Raw genomic sequence first — 17,746 nt, 5'->3', positions numbered from 1 at the left:
TAGTAGTAACTACGTAAGTTCAGGTGGAATTACTATAAAAAAAAATAGGTAGAGACAAAAATGAAATCAGAAATAAAGTAAATGAAGATAAAAAAATAAGATAAAACCAATAAAAAAACGGGTTTTCGAAAATTCTAGAAACGTTCAAAAGTTCCACCGTTAAGTATAAAAACCGTAATTGGTTTTTAAAAACGCAATAAAACTTCCATTCAACTATCTTCAAGCTGATAAACCTTAAGAGACATAACAGTTCTAGATATATCTTAGGTTATTAGGTAGAAGGAAACGGAACTGTAAAAAAAAAAAAAAAATCGGTCTCGTAACGACCATAGCCAGTACTAATGTTAATTTAAGCTGTCACGAAGCTCACCAGGGAATGAAAAAAAAAGGAAAAACTATATATATTTGTACTGCAATACTCTCTGATAAATTTCACCTCGCACAAGGGAATTACTTTAATAGTTCGCGTCATCATATCAGGTGCCCTACGTGGTACAATTACTAATACCTCCAGTTTACGCATCTAACACAGAAAATGACTATAAAAAGAGTAAGGGAAATTGATGGCAAATGGAATGACGTGATGAGAATTATGTTTAATCAGGACTGCTATCATAAAAATATTTATAGAACGTGGAAAATCTGACAGGGGATCTGACGGGATTTATATATTATTATTACAATCGGGAAAATAACAAAAAAATAATTAAAAGATCTAGCTGATAAAAATAACCATGCTCTTACTGTTTATATCTAATAAAAATATCGGATAATTTACAATGATCAGCCCGGATCAATTCTAGCTATCTAACTCAGTGTTTTCCAGCCTTTTCACAGCTGCGAACTGATGGAAGTAGTTGAGAACTTCAAAAGTATTTCTGCCATTTCAAATGGAATTGGGAGAAATACTTTGATGATCGGTATATATATATATATATATATATATATATATATATAGGCAAAAAAGAAAAACACCGCAGGCAAAAACAATTTGTCGGCCGGTATAAAACTACAAGCAAATAGTGACACTATTTTGCGGACTGGCCCAAAATTACGCAAATAGAAGAAAAAATTTGTGGACAGCCGTGAAACAAATACCACAAATGCAAAAAATGATTTTCAGACCGGCAAGAAATAATGAAAATAGGAGAAATAATTTGCTTAACGGAAAAAATAAAGCAAATAGGAAAAAATATAATTTTAAGAGAGCCACAAAATAAATACCACAAATATTAGGAATAATTTTCGGACTGGTGAATAGTAAATACCGCAAATAAAAGAAATAATTTTCAGACTGGCAAAGAGAAATAATTGGCGGACAGAGATAAAAAATACCTCAAATAGGAAAAACGGTTTTCAGACTCGGTCTGACTAATCAACCAAATCACACTTATAAAAATAACTATGTGCATTGAGACAGTCTAGCTGTAAAAATAATCATGATTTGAGGCTCTCCAGCAAATAAAAATAATCATGATGTGAGCCTGTTCATCTTAATCACCTGGTATCCGCTGATTGTATGGCACCAATCTGGATTTTTCTTGGTGCCCATGGAAAGGTTATACAAAATGCTATATACATGGTAATTCAAACCTCAACGTACAAACTTTTAGGGGAGGTAGAAAACACAAAAATAAAACATATAGGAATGTATGACTGGAAACTTCAACCTGATCAGCTGAAAGATAAACGAAGATGCAGAAATGACTAGCCAGTAATGGGTGGAAAAACTCCTTATTTAGCGATTCTTTACATGAGCACAGTACGCGCACACGTTAAGTTTCACAACAAGTACTGAATATGTTTACCATCCAGTTATGCAAAAAAAAAAATTGTGATTCTGTCCTTTTTTTTTGTAATTCGGTTTTTTTGTTTGCTAACTCCCCTAAAAGTTTGTACTCTGAGTTTTTGAATCACCCTGTATGTTAAAACGAGTTAAAACCATATTATGGATAGTAAAGTGGCCGACTTTGACGATAAAGTCTGGCATTTTCACCAACCACCCTGACGAAAAATTACACATGCACCGCAAGGCGCATCAAAGTCGGGGATATAAAATATTCATATGGTGAGATACATTGTCAAGCTAAAAAATAATCATGCGATGAGCTGATAGAAATAGACAAGATAAGATGATAAAAATAACCATGAGACGGGACTATCTAGCTAATAAAATAATCATGCTATCAGTTTCTCTAAGGAATAAAAATCTTCCACTTGAGAGACCTGAATAAAATATGTATTTACAATCTCAATAATAAATAACGTCCATTTCCATTCATCGCACGTTTCGATCCGGAAAAATTTAATGACAATTTCAGTAAAAGATATTTTAAATAAAAATATATTATTTCATATATATAGTAAAATATTGTAATAGTCAGATTTTTGAGATTCTATAAAAATTCATCTGTTAAACCTCAACTCATTACAAAGAGAATATACAGATAGAAATGCCACAACAGGCAAATTGCCTAACGAGGTGGAACTTGTTTTATTACATAATGCTAAGGAAAACGGTTATCAGAAAATTACTTCTATATTTTCGTTCCAATATTTACAAAAGGTCATTTATGTTTCTTCAGATTTTACTGGAGCCAAATTATCCTGTCTATATTGCACTCGATTTATAACAGATAAATATACACAGAAATCCCGTAAGACCGAAAAGAACCAAAAAAATAACAAAAACCTTAAACATCTTAAGATTTAGCAAAATTTTTCAACCCCCCCCCTTTTTTCGTTGTAAAATCCCAAAATAAAATACCGACAATAAAAAAAAATCGGAATAACGGAGACGAATTCTTCCATTAAATACCGCGTATCGTTCATACTAAAGAAAGAAGTAGAGCAAAATAATTGCTTCTAAATGCTCTAGGGTGTTTAACATTAGTTGAATACGAAAACAAAAATTATTCCGCGTGTAGAAATCTTGTGCAAGAAAAGGAAAAATATATATATTAATCTTACTGAATCCTCCTTTTCTCCCCAAGAGATGTTCTTTAAACGAAGTATATGTTTAAGGGGGGAAAAAATATATGTCTTACAACGGAGAAATTGAGCGGGTTTAGGATAAGGATGATAATAATAATAATATAAAATAAAAAAAAAACAGAGATAATAAAATACATAAATAAATGGAGGAGCAAAGAGATAAATCATTTCCACCGCATATCGTTATCAGATGAAAACACTGTAAACAAAAGAAAACTGTAAAAGAAAACAAAAAAGGAAGAAAAGTTTACGCGGACCTTAAGGGGTGGTGCGAAAAATACTATCAAAAGGAAATGTTTTAAGAAAGAAGACAAAAAAAGAGAAGATAATAAAAAAGAAAGAAGTAAGAGAGAGAGACTTCGTAGAAACGAGAGAAGTACAATAACATACCATTATCTTTATCGCTCATCTTCCTAAATTGCTTTAACGCCCCAATTTTCCTCGCTCCAGAACCTTTATCTGAGCCAAAATGGAAAAAAAAAACAGCTAAGGAAATCAAAAGAGAAAATAGAGAGGGAAAGAAATTCCAAAAAAGTAAAACGGAACTTAGAAACTTAGTGGGGAAAGAAAAGATGCGGAATTTTAGGAGGAAAAAACACGATCCTAAGTTTTGCTATGAATTCAGTGACTTGAAATGAAGACTTGATTAGGGCTCGAAATATCTTTTTTTTTTATCAACGATTCCCTGGACAAGAAAAAATAAGGGGATGGAGAGAAATAAAGAAAATACTATGTTTTTATTTGAAAGAAGAATTCCTAGAAAGTTAATATATTAGAAATTATATACCAAAGAAACGGTGAATATTTTTTTTCTTAGTACAAATGAATCTGTTTCTTTATTTTTATAGTCGTTTTCTTTACACTCTATTTTCGCACTAGATTCTAGTCGATACAGTAGAAACATAGCTGCAATCCATATGGAATGCCTATTCATAATTAAGTATTTAAAAAATAGATATTAATTAAAAATAAGTATTATTTTCAAAATAAGGTATTGCTTTTAAAAACAAGAAATGGTTATTATTAAAAAAATGATAATATCAAAAATTAACAACTTAAATTTTATGGTAAAAGTTTAATTTTTTAATACAAGTTAGTCACATGAATTCATTTACATGTGTGTGATTTATGAAAAAAAAATATTTTGGGGTGAGTATTTATATAATTCTACCTACTCTTGTAGATTATATTGTATTTATACTGTACTTAGTCTAGAAATATTTTTGGGACGATGACATAGATTTAACACTTTAATTAATTTGGCAATATATTGCTTTCGAAAGCAACACGTGTTTCTTATATTTTTCAATTAAAGACATTTTATATTTTGAGCTCGTTTCGGCATCGATGCTTTCATAAGCAACTCCTAAAACTTTATTTTTTTTCTGAGGGTTGTTCGTGAAAATTACGATAATTACCAGCACAATGTAACTCAAGGGCACATATGTCTCCACTGGACAAGCCAAGCAAGAACGATTTTTGGCTCTAGCATTTTGGAAGGAAATATTATGTGTGGAGAAGATGCAATTACTGTTCATTCTTCAACAATGACAGAAAAGTAAGTTGTCAATTGATAAATAACTATTTCAAACTATTCAAATCTATGAAAATAATTTAACCCTGAAGTGTAACATCTCGTATTCTGTTTTACATATTGACAATATTTTTTCCCCATGTATTAGTATTGATGGTACCTCATTCAGTTTTAAAATAATCCATAAAAATTTTTCTTCTATATTTCAATGCTTGTTAATCAAAGGTTTGAAACAAATTACAGAAAAATAAATATAACGTCCGAAATATTAACTCAATTTATATTTTTCTGGAAGAGTGAAATTCATACTTGTTGATAGTATAAATGAAGAGAGTTTGAAAAAATAATTGAGATTGTTGAATGAAACATTGATAAAATTAATGTTTGAATATTTATGAAATTATGTACAGGGATATATGGGGTTTTAGTAAGTTTATATACATTCACTATGACATCGCTGTAACTGCGTCGCAATAAGATTTTTTCTTTACAACAATAGTTTTGCATGGTACAAATTATATTGTTTCCGGAATAATTTATCGTAACTATCTCGCTTCGACCTAGAGTTTGGATACAATGAGGAAGTTTCGTTTCACGGGGAAATCAAGATTGGAATTGATTGTTTTCTTGCTATTCCCCCTTCTCACCCTTTAAATTAGAGACATCGACCATAAAATTCATGAAAAAAATTCCTATATATATTTTCTGTATTTTCCCATTTCTATAGAAACAGCATTGAAATTAGACTTAGAAAACAAAAGATTTGAAAAAAAAAGTTATCACAAAAATGATGTAATGAATGACATTTTCGTTTAATTATTAAGTTTGAAATCACGCTCAGGGAAAAAAATCAAATGCTTTCATGTAAGAATAATAATCAATAATTTATATAAAAGAATAGGGAAAATAAATGCGCACAGTGTATAAAAACGCAATAAAGTACTCAAGGAATCGCTCTTGATTCGTCCAAAGAGAGTAGTAATATTTTCTTCTAAATCATAAAACCGCTGTTCCGAAATGGCAACATTGGCCGTTAAAATATTGAACTACTAAACGATCGAAATTTCCCACACATTGTAAGAGTTTTTTTAGCAATAAAAGTCAATATACGGAGTAAACAACTTCGCATACCTGATTATTATTCCATTCCCATTTTTTCTCAATTTAAATTTCTAATTTTTGATCAATGTATAAATTGTGTTTATTACTGTGATCAAATTGAATTTTTTTTTCAAAGATCAACAAACATGAAAAATATGATTTCCCCAATTTGAATTCGTTCTGAAGTATGTTATTTTAAAAATAATGAATACTTTAATGTATTTTTTAAATCAATTTTTAACATTAATTAGTATATTGTCACTTATTCACATGAATAATTGCCAGTATCATCATGGGCGTGCGAAGTTACAAAAATTTCATATATCTCTCTACTTTCATGTAAATGTGAAAGAAAACCACAATTATACCCTTAATGTTATTCAAATTTGTCTACAATGTATTGATATTTAATTAATTCAATTACTGGTTTTAAAATTACCAAATGAATATTTCTAATGGTGAAAGGTTTTCTATCTTTCTATTTTTGTTGAAATTCAAAAAAACAACTTTTATTTATTATTTTTGGAATTTTTTTTTTAATAACATAGCATGTGTGTATAGAGTATATTAATAAACTTTAATTTTCGAAAACAAAATATAAAAAACTAAATAAAGTTGATAATATTTATTTTAATACATTTATAAAAGAAATTCAATATATCTTATTCAAAAAGAGTACGTTTTTAAAGCCAGTAGTCCCCCCCCCCCTTATTTTAATGAGATAAAGATATCGACATAGTTTAATTGAAAGTTCATTATTTAATATTTTCCTTTACAAATTTAAATACGTTCTCATATAAAACTAATTATATTTTTTTAACATAATAAAAATGAACTAGCTTATGAATTTGAATTTTTTTTAATCAGGAAAAATTGAAATGATATATTTTAATGAAACTCAAAGTTAATCCAATTATATATTATTTTAATAATTTAGTACTACCAATATGAAGGAAATATTCACCATAAAAATGGAAGAAAATTACCAAACAACATTTTTTATTATAAAATTTTAATTTCCAATATGTTGCTCCGAGCTCTAGTATGAACTAGAGCCTTGAAGAATCATACATGAATGTATAGATATATATATTTTTTTTCATATATACATATATGTGTATGTATGTATACATTATTTATATATAGAGAAGAAATAGTGCTGAAGCTCGCTCACATTTTTTTTTCACAAATAATTTGAGCACACATTCCATTAAATTGTGGTTTCAGTCTTTCATACGAAGAAGGCAAGAAATGAAAAGCACAAATTTTCTCATAAACGCACCATGAAAAAGATTATTTCTTCTTTTTTGCGAAAAAGGTACGATAAGTATCTCGCTCGTAAGCATTTGTAAGAAAAACGTGTACATTCAGAGTACATATAACACCATGTACATCCATAAGTATTTTCATTGGTCGTTCATTACATCTTGTTCACGTATAGATAGAAATTGAAAATGATCTCGAATTCAGAATATGAAATTCTAATTTTATCAATTCAGGAAAGACGAGAAATAGCAATTTTTTTTACAAAGACTACATACGCACCGTGCAATTAATGTATATTCTGAGAAGAGATAACTCTTTTTTGCGTCAATTGTTTTGTGTCTCAATTATAGAATAATAATCCCCCCATCTTCTTGATGCCCCCCTGTATGATGCATGATATGAGTATAGAGAGGGTACTTCACACGAAAGATTTCAGAAAGAAGACTGGTTTTAGAATTTAAAAAAAATGAAAAATCCAGCTGATGTGATTTTACTATACTAAATTTGCAATTGGTAAAAATGTAAAAACAATTAAAAAATATTTTTTATTGTTCCTCCAAACAAAAAAAAAATCAACTAATAGAATGTGCCCCTTTTATCGTATTGTACCAAAGTTGTTCGTAAAATATTTGAATATAAATTCCTCGAAATACTTTATTGGTATTTTTACTCTTTTAATTTTTTACGACAAATAAAACATATTTTTCAGGAATTTCAGTATGTAAAACGATTGGCAAAAATCACGAATTCCAACTATCAATATCGTCTATGAATTTTCATCCAAATTTTTCGAGGTGAATTTGTTTCCAATTCAATCCAATCGACATGTTTTTTGATGGCAGGCCATATCAAGTTTTTATTTGCTCTAAGATTGCGTATAAAACTGAGGGAAACCTTCGATGCCTTTTAGAGGATTTACCTGGAAAAGCTTACTTGATATTTGTGTGATGGTCATTTTCCACATAATACTTTTATTTTAGAGCCATTAATTCATTTTTTATTAATCTGGAATGTTTTTAGTGAAAAAAAAAATCTATGATTTCCAGAATCCTGAATGATTCTGGAAATCCTTTTCTATATTTTTCCATTTTCTTTGAAGGAATTTTATATATGATTTTTTCTCGACGAATGGAAGTTATTCGTTGAGATTTCTACGGGAATGGATGCATATAAAACTCTTTTGTTTCTTTACCATCTCTTACAAATGAAAGATTTTTTTTCCAATATAAATTATTTCACATATCTTAAAATAATAAAAACTCTAGAAGAATAGAAAAAGAAATCATTATTGCTGCCACATAAGCAGGTAATTGCCTATGTTTATCAAGTGTTTTTATATTTTAATCCCCATTGACTCCACCCCTTGAATTTTCTAAAATAGTTTTAGTATACCTTCGTAAAATTGTATCGTCTATCACGACATTGTTTTAAATTTTTCAGCAAAATTAATGATTTTTCAAATTCATTGATTGTCATTTTTACATTGAAATATTCGATAAAATCAGAATATGAGGCTCTCCAGATGTCATTTAAGAATAATTGGTGAAATCGTTCAAAGATATTGACTAAGATTTATATTCACTGAATGCAAACGAACAAGATGTAATGAATTTTATTTATAGTTATTTCCAATTCAAATACGAGAAATACATCTTCCACAATGCAATGTCACTTATAAGGATACGACTTCACATCGAAATGGGTATAAAATTTAATACTCTGAGGTAATTCGAATATTTTTTTTGTGTCGAATGTATAAAATCTGACACCTTAGAGACATTGACGCATTTATCAAAAGAAATTATAATTATAATGAAATAAACACGAATTTACAAAAAGTTCTCAATGCCAGCGTATATACTGCCGAATATTAAGATTTTTTTTATTTCACAGGAGGAACATACAGAGCTTGTAATATCGCTTGTTCCGACACAGCAATACTTCAAGGAAAAATAGTCACAATCATATCAGCACGTAGGTCCATTTACATATGCTGTTGTTATCAAAAAACAAGTCGAGTCTGAATCACACTGCAGCATGAGAAATGCTGATTGTGAATGTTCGACAGAGTTACATGGTGACTCGATTTCCGAATAATTATTTACAAAAATTCACGGACCATGACGGACGAAGAGTTCACAATAGTATTATGGTATCGCATTTGTGCGTTCATTGAGAATTCGGTGATTTGATCTGCAGCTCGAGGTTGTTTTTTGCCTTTGGGTATATATACACAAATATAATCGTATATATCATTATATTCATTAAAGGTAAAATCAACCATTTTCCATGGTAAAGTTATCACGTTGAAGGGTTAAGAAGACGAAGTAAAGGGCGTACTCCAGGGTACAGCACTGTGTCCAATCCAATATATTTTCTTTTAGGCCATTCACTAGACGTGATTTCCGATATGAATCCACACTTATACAGAGAGATACGATGAACTTATGAAGTTTTCTTAACGCACCGAACTCGATTGATCTGTTGATCGAGAGACGTTGGACAGATCCGCAGATGGCGTCAGAGAAGCGTGAGCCAAGGATGGACGGAGAAATGTAGTTGATGTTTCTTTGATGACGATGATATTTTTTCCCTAAAAATTCGATACAAGGAATATCGGTAAAATATCGATATAAGATAATAGATCTGTTTAACAGGTTAAATTGAAAATCAATAAAAAATGCATATTCTTTTTTTTTACCTCAAGTGTTATTGAATGTTCGGATTTCAAACATCCGTGTATGCCGTACCAGCTACTAATTTTCTGAAAACCACCGTCGTTGGATCGTCAGCCAATTGGAAGTATTGATCTGTATCGTGGACGCTGGTACCAAAATAGCTCGTTACTGTGCCTTTCTCTAGGAGTTCTTTTGTCTCATCTGCTGTCCATTCCTTGCTTGTTTTGCGGCCACTACGGATTCGATCTGCTTCCATTTGCCAAGCTTCATCTACCGCTTTTCTACGAGCATGTCTAACCAGTCTTTTCCTTTCCTCAGCAGAATTTCCTGGGAAAATTAAATTATAGCGAGATAAAGAACTTCGAATTAACACAAATATAGATGTTAAATTAATCAACGATATCAAGTTGTTGGCAATCTATGGCCTTGATTATTGATCAGAAAGCTGGCACGTACTTTCGAAATGTTCTAGTGATGCTGAAAAGAATAGAATGCACCGCATGGGTATAAATCTCATAGCAATCTATAAGTATGTCATGAATGTTATGTGGGCCGGAGTCTTTTCAATCTTTACTGAAAAAAAATATTCTAGATAGCAGTCACGACAACGGTGCTATCCGTTAGACATTCCTTGAAATTCGTTAGACTTCTCCCCACCAAGCGTTTTCCGCTGAAATTTCCGAACAATACGGGATTTTCTTCACACCGCCCATGATTGCGGTTTTATGTCAAACAAAAACACTTTTATTAACTCTTTTACCTTAATTACCTTACGCTGCGTCTAGTTCCGGACGCCGTGGGAAGCGGGCTTTATTCGTTTATCACCTTTTACCCAGATAACACAAAATCGCAGTACGATTTCGGTTAAGATTTCAACAAAACATAAAATTCCCCAGTGATGACTTCCCGAAATATATATATATATTTGCTCTACCAATGTTTTTCCTATATATTCATTGTGTTGCTTTTTGATCTATAGTTAACGGCAGGCAACCACGAATCGGAAACTTCAATTTTAAATAATCTATATTTGAAGACTAACAGGAAAGTGTTTGATTTTTTTTTTCTACAATAGCAAGAAAAATATTTTAGTTAAATTATGTAGTTTTACAAAACTTGTTTGGACAGCCATAAGTTTTTTCCAAACTGTAAAAATTTAGACCCAAAAACAATATGCTTAAAAATACATTTTGTACATGATCTACATAGATTAATAGGAAATGTAAGATATCACATAAAAGTTCTATTTCCTATGCTTTTAAAATATTCCAATTGATACTTCAAAGGATCATGGGTATTTTGGAATCGAAAGAAATTCCCCCAAGAAAAAAAAAAAATTACTCAGTTCAATTACTTTAAAGTAAAATCTTTGAATAACCAAGCAATGAAATCAATCAATATTCTTTTCTATTCACAGTCTTCGTGAGTATCCGTAAGTATTTCGCGGCTCTCGATAAGGGTTTTACGCTGAAGAGGTAATATCTTGAAGGAAATGCGTTACCACATGTATAGGGGGGGGGGGCTTAACTCTCTATATAATAATAATAATAATAAAATTTTCAATGAAAACATTAATTTCGATAATGGGATAATACAAGAAAACTGCATTAAGGAACATTGTTTTTTTTTTCCCCTCATTTCCCTATAAAACATTTTTTTAAATAAAATTTTGTTGATTTTAAGTGAAAAATGATGTAAAATATTGGAATGAAAGCTATATTTCATCATCCCCGTTTATTATGTATTTTTGAGATGGACGAGTGTAAAATCTGGAGGGAAATATTACCAAGTTTTTGGGAAGGATTATTAACTCCTTGATAATCGAAAAATATGAACGCAGTAGACTCTCGCTAATCCGACACATATTCGACCAGGGTCTGCAGATTAACCGAAATCGCCGAATTATTTAAAGTCGATTTGAAAAAAGACCATTAAAAAAGTGCAAACTTCTGTGCAAAAACATACAGGGCAGGTGTGGCAAGTTTCCCTTTGTTTTATATATTTGAAGAAAACGGGCCTAAAAACGCCGGTTTACTGAACGGGTCGGAGTAGCGCAGGGACGGACTATCGAGAGCCTGCTGCAATCATATATTCCGTTCTATCATTCAAACTAAGGTGACCATATGACCCGTATTTTACGAAACGTTATTGGATATTTTCCTGTAATTATGGCAACCCTGACATTAAAGTGTGTCCAATTTGTACATCGTAAAAATGGCTCATTTTCTCCCTCATTTACAACGCAGTTTTCTTTAATCTTGAATGAAATAAAAATAATTTTGATTGGTTACGACGAAAGCACGAAGTAAACCAGTTTGCAAATTGGCTCGGCGTCACGTGTTGGACAATTTCGCTGTAAATTCACCAGCCAAAGTTCGATTTTCTCTGGTTTTCGAGCTTTAGCCAGCTAGCTCGCGAAATCGTATGGAGTAATCATCCAAAATCGGAGGACATAGAAGTATGACTTCTTCCGAAAAGCAGTAGACCAGATCAAAATATTATTTTCGCAATAATCACAAGAATGAATATTATCTAAAAAATAATCACGATCATGAATATTATCTTCACAATAATCACGATAATCAATATTACCTTCACAATAATTACGGTAATGCATATTATCTTTACAATAATCACGATAATGAAAATTATATTCACACGTTAAACCAGAAGTGACAGATGTTCGTGGATCCTAACGGACCGTCTTGCATCAGCACATCGAATTTCGGCCAAGAATCTCCTGCCGGTTAATTGGACTTTGGCCGCATGTTTCGGCCAGTACGAGAAATGGCGCTCAATTCACAAACTGGTTTGACTTCCATGTATTACATTGCGATAACAAAAAAACGATATCGCATATAAAAACACTTCATGAACATTTTTCGTGAAATACGTTTTAATTAACTGTTATGTGCAGTAGCCCTTAATTCCCTGCAAACTTAGGAATTTTCAGCAATATTTGGCAACGTTTTACAAGTTTGACAACTTATGGTGAGAATTGGCGACTTGATCTTTTTTTTGTAGTTATTTAAGATCCTCTCTCTCTCTCTCTCTCTTCGTATTTTGCTTACTGTAAATCGGAAGCATTTTATTTGATAATGGGGAGTGCGTGTAATGTAACACTTACCTCCATAGCGTATATTCAGCAACAAAGCTGGGCTACGCAGCCTCAAATCGACGTGACTGTCACCGGCGTGCATGGTAACGTTGAACATGGTTCCGAGCCTCTGCAACTGATTCCAATCCTCCTGGACTCTCTTCTGATCACTCTGAACCAGATAGAATGAATCCTGTCCGTGTAAAGAGAAGTGCAGGTCGACGAACTCCGTGTCGTTGAAGACTTCGGTCATGACGTCTCTGAGTATTGGACTTGCCTCGCTCAAGATGTGGATGAACGTACGACCTTCCGTTGTTGACATTAATAGACCATCGCCGAGTACGGAAGGTAAATTGGCGAGTTGAGGCTTGATTTCTGGATGGAACCTGTAGAAATAGCAAATATATCACTCAACTGATATAGCTGATATAGATCTTTCGTAAATAATTTCCCTTCCGATATCTAATCTGAAAAATTCGATAATTTTTATGAACATTCAATTATTTTCAATTATGTTTAATCAAAAATCATTGAACATCCATAAAAAATGATAATTGAATATTCATCCATCAAAATGATGGATCATCGCACACACAATCGATATTCATCAACCGTTTCAAACAACAATCGAATGTTTCTAGGAATAATCAAATTTTCCGAGAAATAATAAAATGTTTCGAGGAATAATCGATATTTTTAGAAATAATTGTTTTTTATGGATATTCTACTCGACTACTTACCTAATTCAATAATTTTGATGAATATTCAATAATTTTTATGAATATTCAATAATTTTTATGAATATTCAATAATTTTTATGAATATTCAATAATTTTTATGAATATTCAATAATTTTTATGAATATTCAATAATTTTTTATGAATATTCAATTTTGATATTTTGGTTGAATATTAAATTATTTTGGTTGATACCAAATTATTTACCCAATTCAATATTTTTCAATTCAAATTATATTTTACACAATAACTATCAAATTCCGTAAGTTTTATGAATATCTAATGATTCATTAAATTGAATAATTTGGATGAATATGCAATATTTTTCTACTTCGCATATGTTTCGGTCAATATTTATATTTCTTAAGATTAAATTCAGTATTTTTAGGATTATTCAAAATTTTTAGATAATAAATTCAAAATTATTCAGATAATTATTCAAAATTATTCAGATAATTATTCAAAATTATTCAGATAATTATTCAAAATTATTCAGATAATTATTCAAAATTATTCAGATAATTATTCAAAATTATTCAGATAATTATTCAAAATTATTCAAATAATTATTCAAAATTATTCAGATAATTATTCAAAATTTTTAAATAATCAATATTTCTGATGAATATTCAATAATTTTCATACGTGAACATGTGGCTATTTTTTACTTCTAAAAATATCTTTTGCTTTTTTGTGCATAATGGAATGATGATTAAAACTATAACTTTCATTATCAATTTATCAAAAACATCCTAGAATAAATAACAATTTATTTTCGAACCCTTTAAAAAATTAAAAAAAATAACACTTAAAAACACTTTAATTAAACATGTGTTTTTTATATATTAAAATACTTTTACTGAATTTTCTTTTGAAACATTCCCATTAGTTTTATTCTTTAAAATTATTTTGGTAAATTTATCAATTATAACACGGAAAGTGTTTTTTCAATACCACTTTAAATCCTGAATATTTATCATGCTCACAATGTAACATCATACTTGTGTACACGGCTCAAAGTATCAGTTTCATTTTATAAAAAAAAAAGGTGAAAGAATATTTGTACAAAACAACTTTCTTTTTTCATATACACATGACGTTTCCGGAGGAAGAATATGAATGTGATTTTGATCCGAGAATCTTCTCCCAGACATATTCAATTTCGCTCCGAAACTCACATGCAGATAGAAAATGAACAGCTCAGCATTTCAGAGAGAGAAAATGGATAAAAGGTTCCCCAGAGTTGCATGTTATATACTCACTTCACCTCTGGCAAAGGGGAATTGCTGAGCCGTGCGAAATTACGCATCACTACTTCGGCCGAGCAGCTCAACCCGGATATGACAGGAAGGCTTTCTATGAATTGAGTCGAACACTTGAAATCTTTCTCGAACAAGTTTGGTGGAACGAGGTAATTATCCATGCTGTACCCGAATACAGAAAGCCATTGGGGCAAACCTTGTTAAAACGAAGAAAGAAAAGAAAAGAGTTACTTTTTTTTTGTCATTCAATGTCACTTCTAATGCACATGAACGAACTTATCGAGGAGGTTTCACTCTCTATGTTTCACTTTTGCTACTATGGTGCAGAGAGTTTCAAATATAAATGGAGAAACTCTTCAAAAGGTGTAAAAAGCGCAAAGACGAATCAATAGAGAATGCAAGTAGGCAAATGCTAACTTCAAGTGCTAGTGTACAGACAGAACGAAAAATGACAAATGGGTGGACTATAGGGGGAGAGTTGCAACTTCCCGGACGCCAAATTTTAGGTGGGAACATAAAACATCGTTGGGAAATTATCGTATTTTAAAGTGGTAGGGATGGCGCAATCTGTTTGCTTCTGGAGGCAAAACAATATAAAAGTCTTCGTTCCGGCCTTGCTTTTGGAAAAGAAAATGTATTCGGTTACAATTGTGACCAGGATGGATACGAACGCTTGTATCTAGTCCCTATGGGGGATTCATACTGCTCGTGTAACTTCTTGAGCTCGCGAGTACGCAATGGCAAGCAACGAGATTGGCTAATTGGTAATTTGTTAAGGTGCGTCTACATATGCGTACTACACGTTGTTCTTGAGTGGTTTGCTAAACTCTTCATCAATGTGTAAAGTTGTCACGGGATATTTAATTGCGAGCCAAGCAACACGCAGTTTACGTGCAAGTCAAACGTGAGACGACCCCTCGACAGCGGGTCCATGGAAGAACCTCGTGGTACTGTTGTCGCAACTGGTTTGTCAGCAGAGCAAACAAATAGGGTACGCAGATGCACCTTGGACATTTTTGGGAACTTACCACCGTGTCTCGACCCATCTCAGCAGCTATAAGGTTCTTTGAACATTCAAAAAGGTTACCATACGCTAGTCATTTCATGTACCCACAGAAGCAGTAATTTGTGTGTGTTTACCAGGCTCCAAGCAAGATGTCTGTACGCTCCACATGAGTGTACGACTCGAGGCTGGTCGACATCGACGATACGATTCTCAAGTTCGAATTTCCATGTGTGCGTTGTCGGGTTAAATCGGCACTCGTCTTGTGTCTTGTAAGATTTTCATTACTAGTCGTTAGTTCCACACATGTATGCACATTAGTCCTCATCGCATTTGCAAACTCAATCTCCTTCGCGTAACGCAGTGTGGTCTGGGTTAGAAAAAACCAGGTGTTCTTCTCTCTGTGTGTAAGTTCAGTGCTCTTCGTGTCTGTAAACTCGGCGTTCTTCCTGTTCATAAACTCAGCCCTCTTCCCGTTTGTGAACCCAGTGCTCTTTAACGTTTTAAACTGCGACCTTTTCACAGTTTTTCAACTCCGTCCTCTTTGCATTTGAAATCTCGGTCTTCATGTTCGTGAATTCAGAATTCCTGCTACTTCAGATGATGTTTTTCTAATTACAGTACCGTGAATGAATTCACGAACAGTCTCGCAGATCACGCGGATGTCATTTGTGTTCCTGCCTCTGGAAAGATAACTGAATCAGCAAGCCTACAGAGGCCGATATGAAAATATCATACGAAGCAACGAATGAGACACCGAGCGACTATATCTAACATGGTATTCCAATTTTAAAAAAATGTATTTAACACATAGTTGTAACTTTTTACAGAGTCATATGTTAGGACTGTTATGTTTGAAAACGTTATTGAAAGTGATGAATATCTGCAGCATGCATCTTTGTAGTATCGGACATGGCGGATGTTTTAGAAAATGCGACAGCGATTCCATGAATACACGCTGTTTACCCTGTGTTGCTTCTCGTGATCGCGTTTTTTGAGCAACGTCTTTGTCTTAGAGCATGTCAAAAGCATATTTTCGGCAAAAAGCAGTCCATTGCCTTACGTGTCCTTGTCCCATTACTCATCCTCTCTACACACTAGCACGTGACAATAGCATTTTCGAAACTGCATTACAATAAGATTTCGATTCGTTTTTGTGCAACGTAGGCTACCCATTATAAAAGTTTGCAATGTACTTTTGAAACACGCTGTACATTAAGATATTATAAGTATCTAACAAGTAGTTCATATTGTATGTATTGCTACTACTACTGGTATGTATTACTATTAGCAGTTTCTGTACATAAATGATGTGTATGTGGGCTGAAATATACATGATACGGTGTTTTTCATTGCTTACCCATCATCAAATGATCTCTTTTGTTAGCCGGTGTTACGGGATCGTTGTTCATGAATCTATAAAGGTGTATGTTGTGCGGTGCCTCCAGAAAGTTCATGACATATTCCCATTTCGGTGTCAGCCACTGAGCGCAGTTCGGTTCATAGACACGTCCTTCGAAGAATACCAGGTTCGTGTGAATGTCCCTGATGCCTCCAAGAAAATCAATATGTAGTAGCAGTGACGGATTGCTGTCTGAATGGATTTTACCAAATGGTGATCTGAAGTTTGATGAAAACATAAATAGTTATGAGTGAAATACTTTGTACTATATATACATACTATGAATACTTTGTACTATATATACATACTATGAATACTTTGTACTATATATACATACTATGAATACTTTGTACTATATATACATACTATGAATACTTTGTACTATATATACATACTATGAATACTTTGTACTATATATACATACTATGAATACTTTGCAACGAAAAAAATAAAATAGGAATTACTAAAGCATAAGTTTCGTGTCAAAAGGAATTTCGTCACGCATTACGTGCGACCACCAAATGAAAAAAAAAAATGCTGCAAGCTGCAGACCAAATATATACAGCTCATTTTGCAAAGGTGAATCGTGGTACCGTATCATGCAGTGTTTAATGTGAGCGATGCCACTCTGCAGTGAGATCTGACATTGTGCGCTCAGAGTATAACAGTGCA

General features: G+C 32.2%; 1 protein-coding gene across 2 annotated transcripts in view; it reads right to left on the bottom strand.

Annotated features, from left to right (window-relative positions):
- Window positions 1-6,652: 6,652 nt before the first annotated feature.
- The window catches only part of LOC149064670 (teneurin-m-like), a 264,163-nt gene continuing 253,069 nt past the window's right edge, over window positions 6,653-17,746 (bottom strand). For both annotated transcript variants that reach the window (XM_089254773.1, XM_089254774.1), the window contains 5 exons: window positions 17,033-17,292; window positions 14,670-14,865; window positions 12,701-13,056; window positions 9,597-9,900; window positions 6,653-9,488 (listed from right to left, as the gene is read on the bottom strand). In XM_089254773.1, the coding sequence (XP_089110899.1) occupies window positions 9,623-9,900; window positions 12,701-13,056; window positions 14,670-14,865; window positions 17,033-17,292 (1,090 nt within the window). In that variant the 3' untranslated portion in view covers window positions 6,653-9,488; window positions 9,597-9,622. The remainder of the gene's footprint in view (window positions 9,489-9,596; window positions 9,901-12,700; window positions 13,057-14,669; window positions 14,866-17,032; window positions 17,293-17,746) is intronic.

This window comes from Pholcus phalangioides, unplaced genomic scaffold (assembly GCF_987345545.1).
Source record: "Pholcus phalangioides strain wild (caught in Gottingen) unplaced genomic scaffold, Ppha-v1.0 ptg000042l_1, whole genome shotgun sequence".
Lineage (NCBI taxonomy): Eukaryota > Metazoa > Arthropoda > Arachnida > Araneae > Pholcidae > Pholcus > Pholcus phalangioides.
The sequence above is the reverse complement of the archived record's forward strand: the minus strand, read 5'-3'. Positions and strand labels throughout refer to the sequence as shown.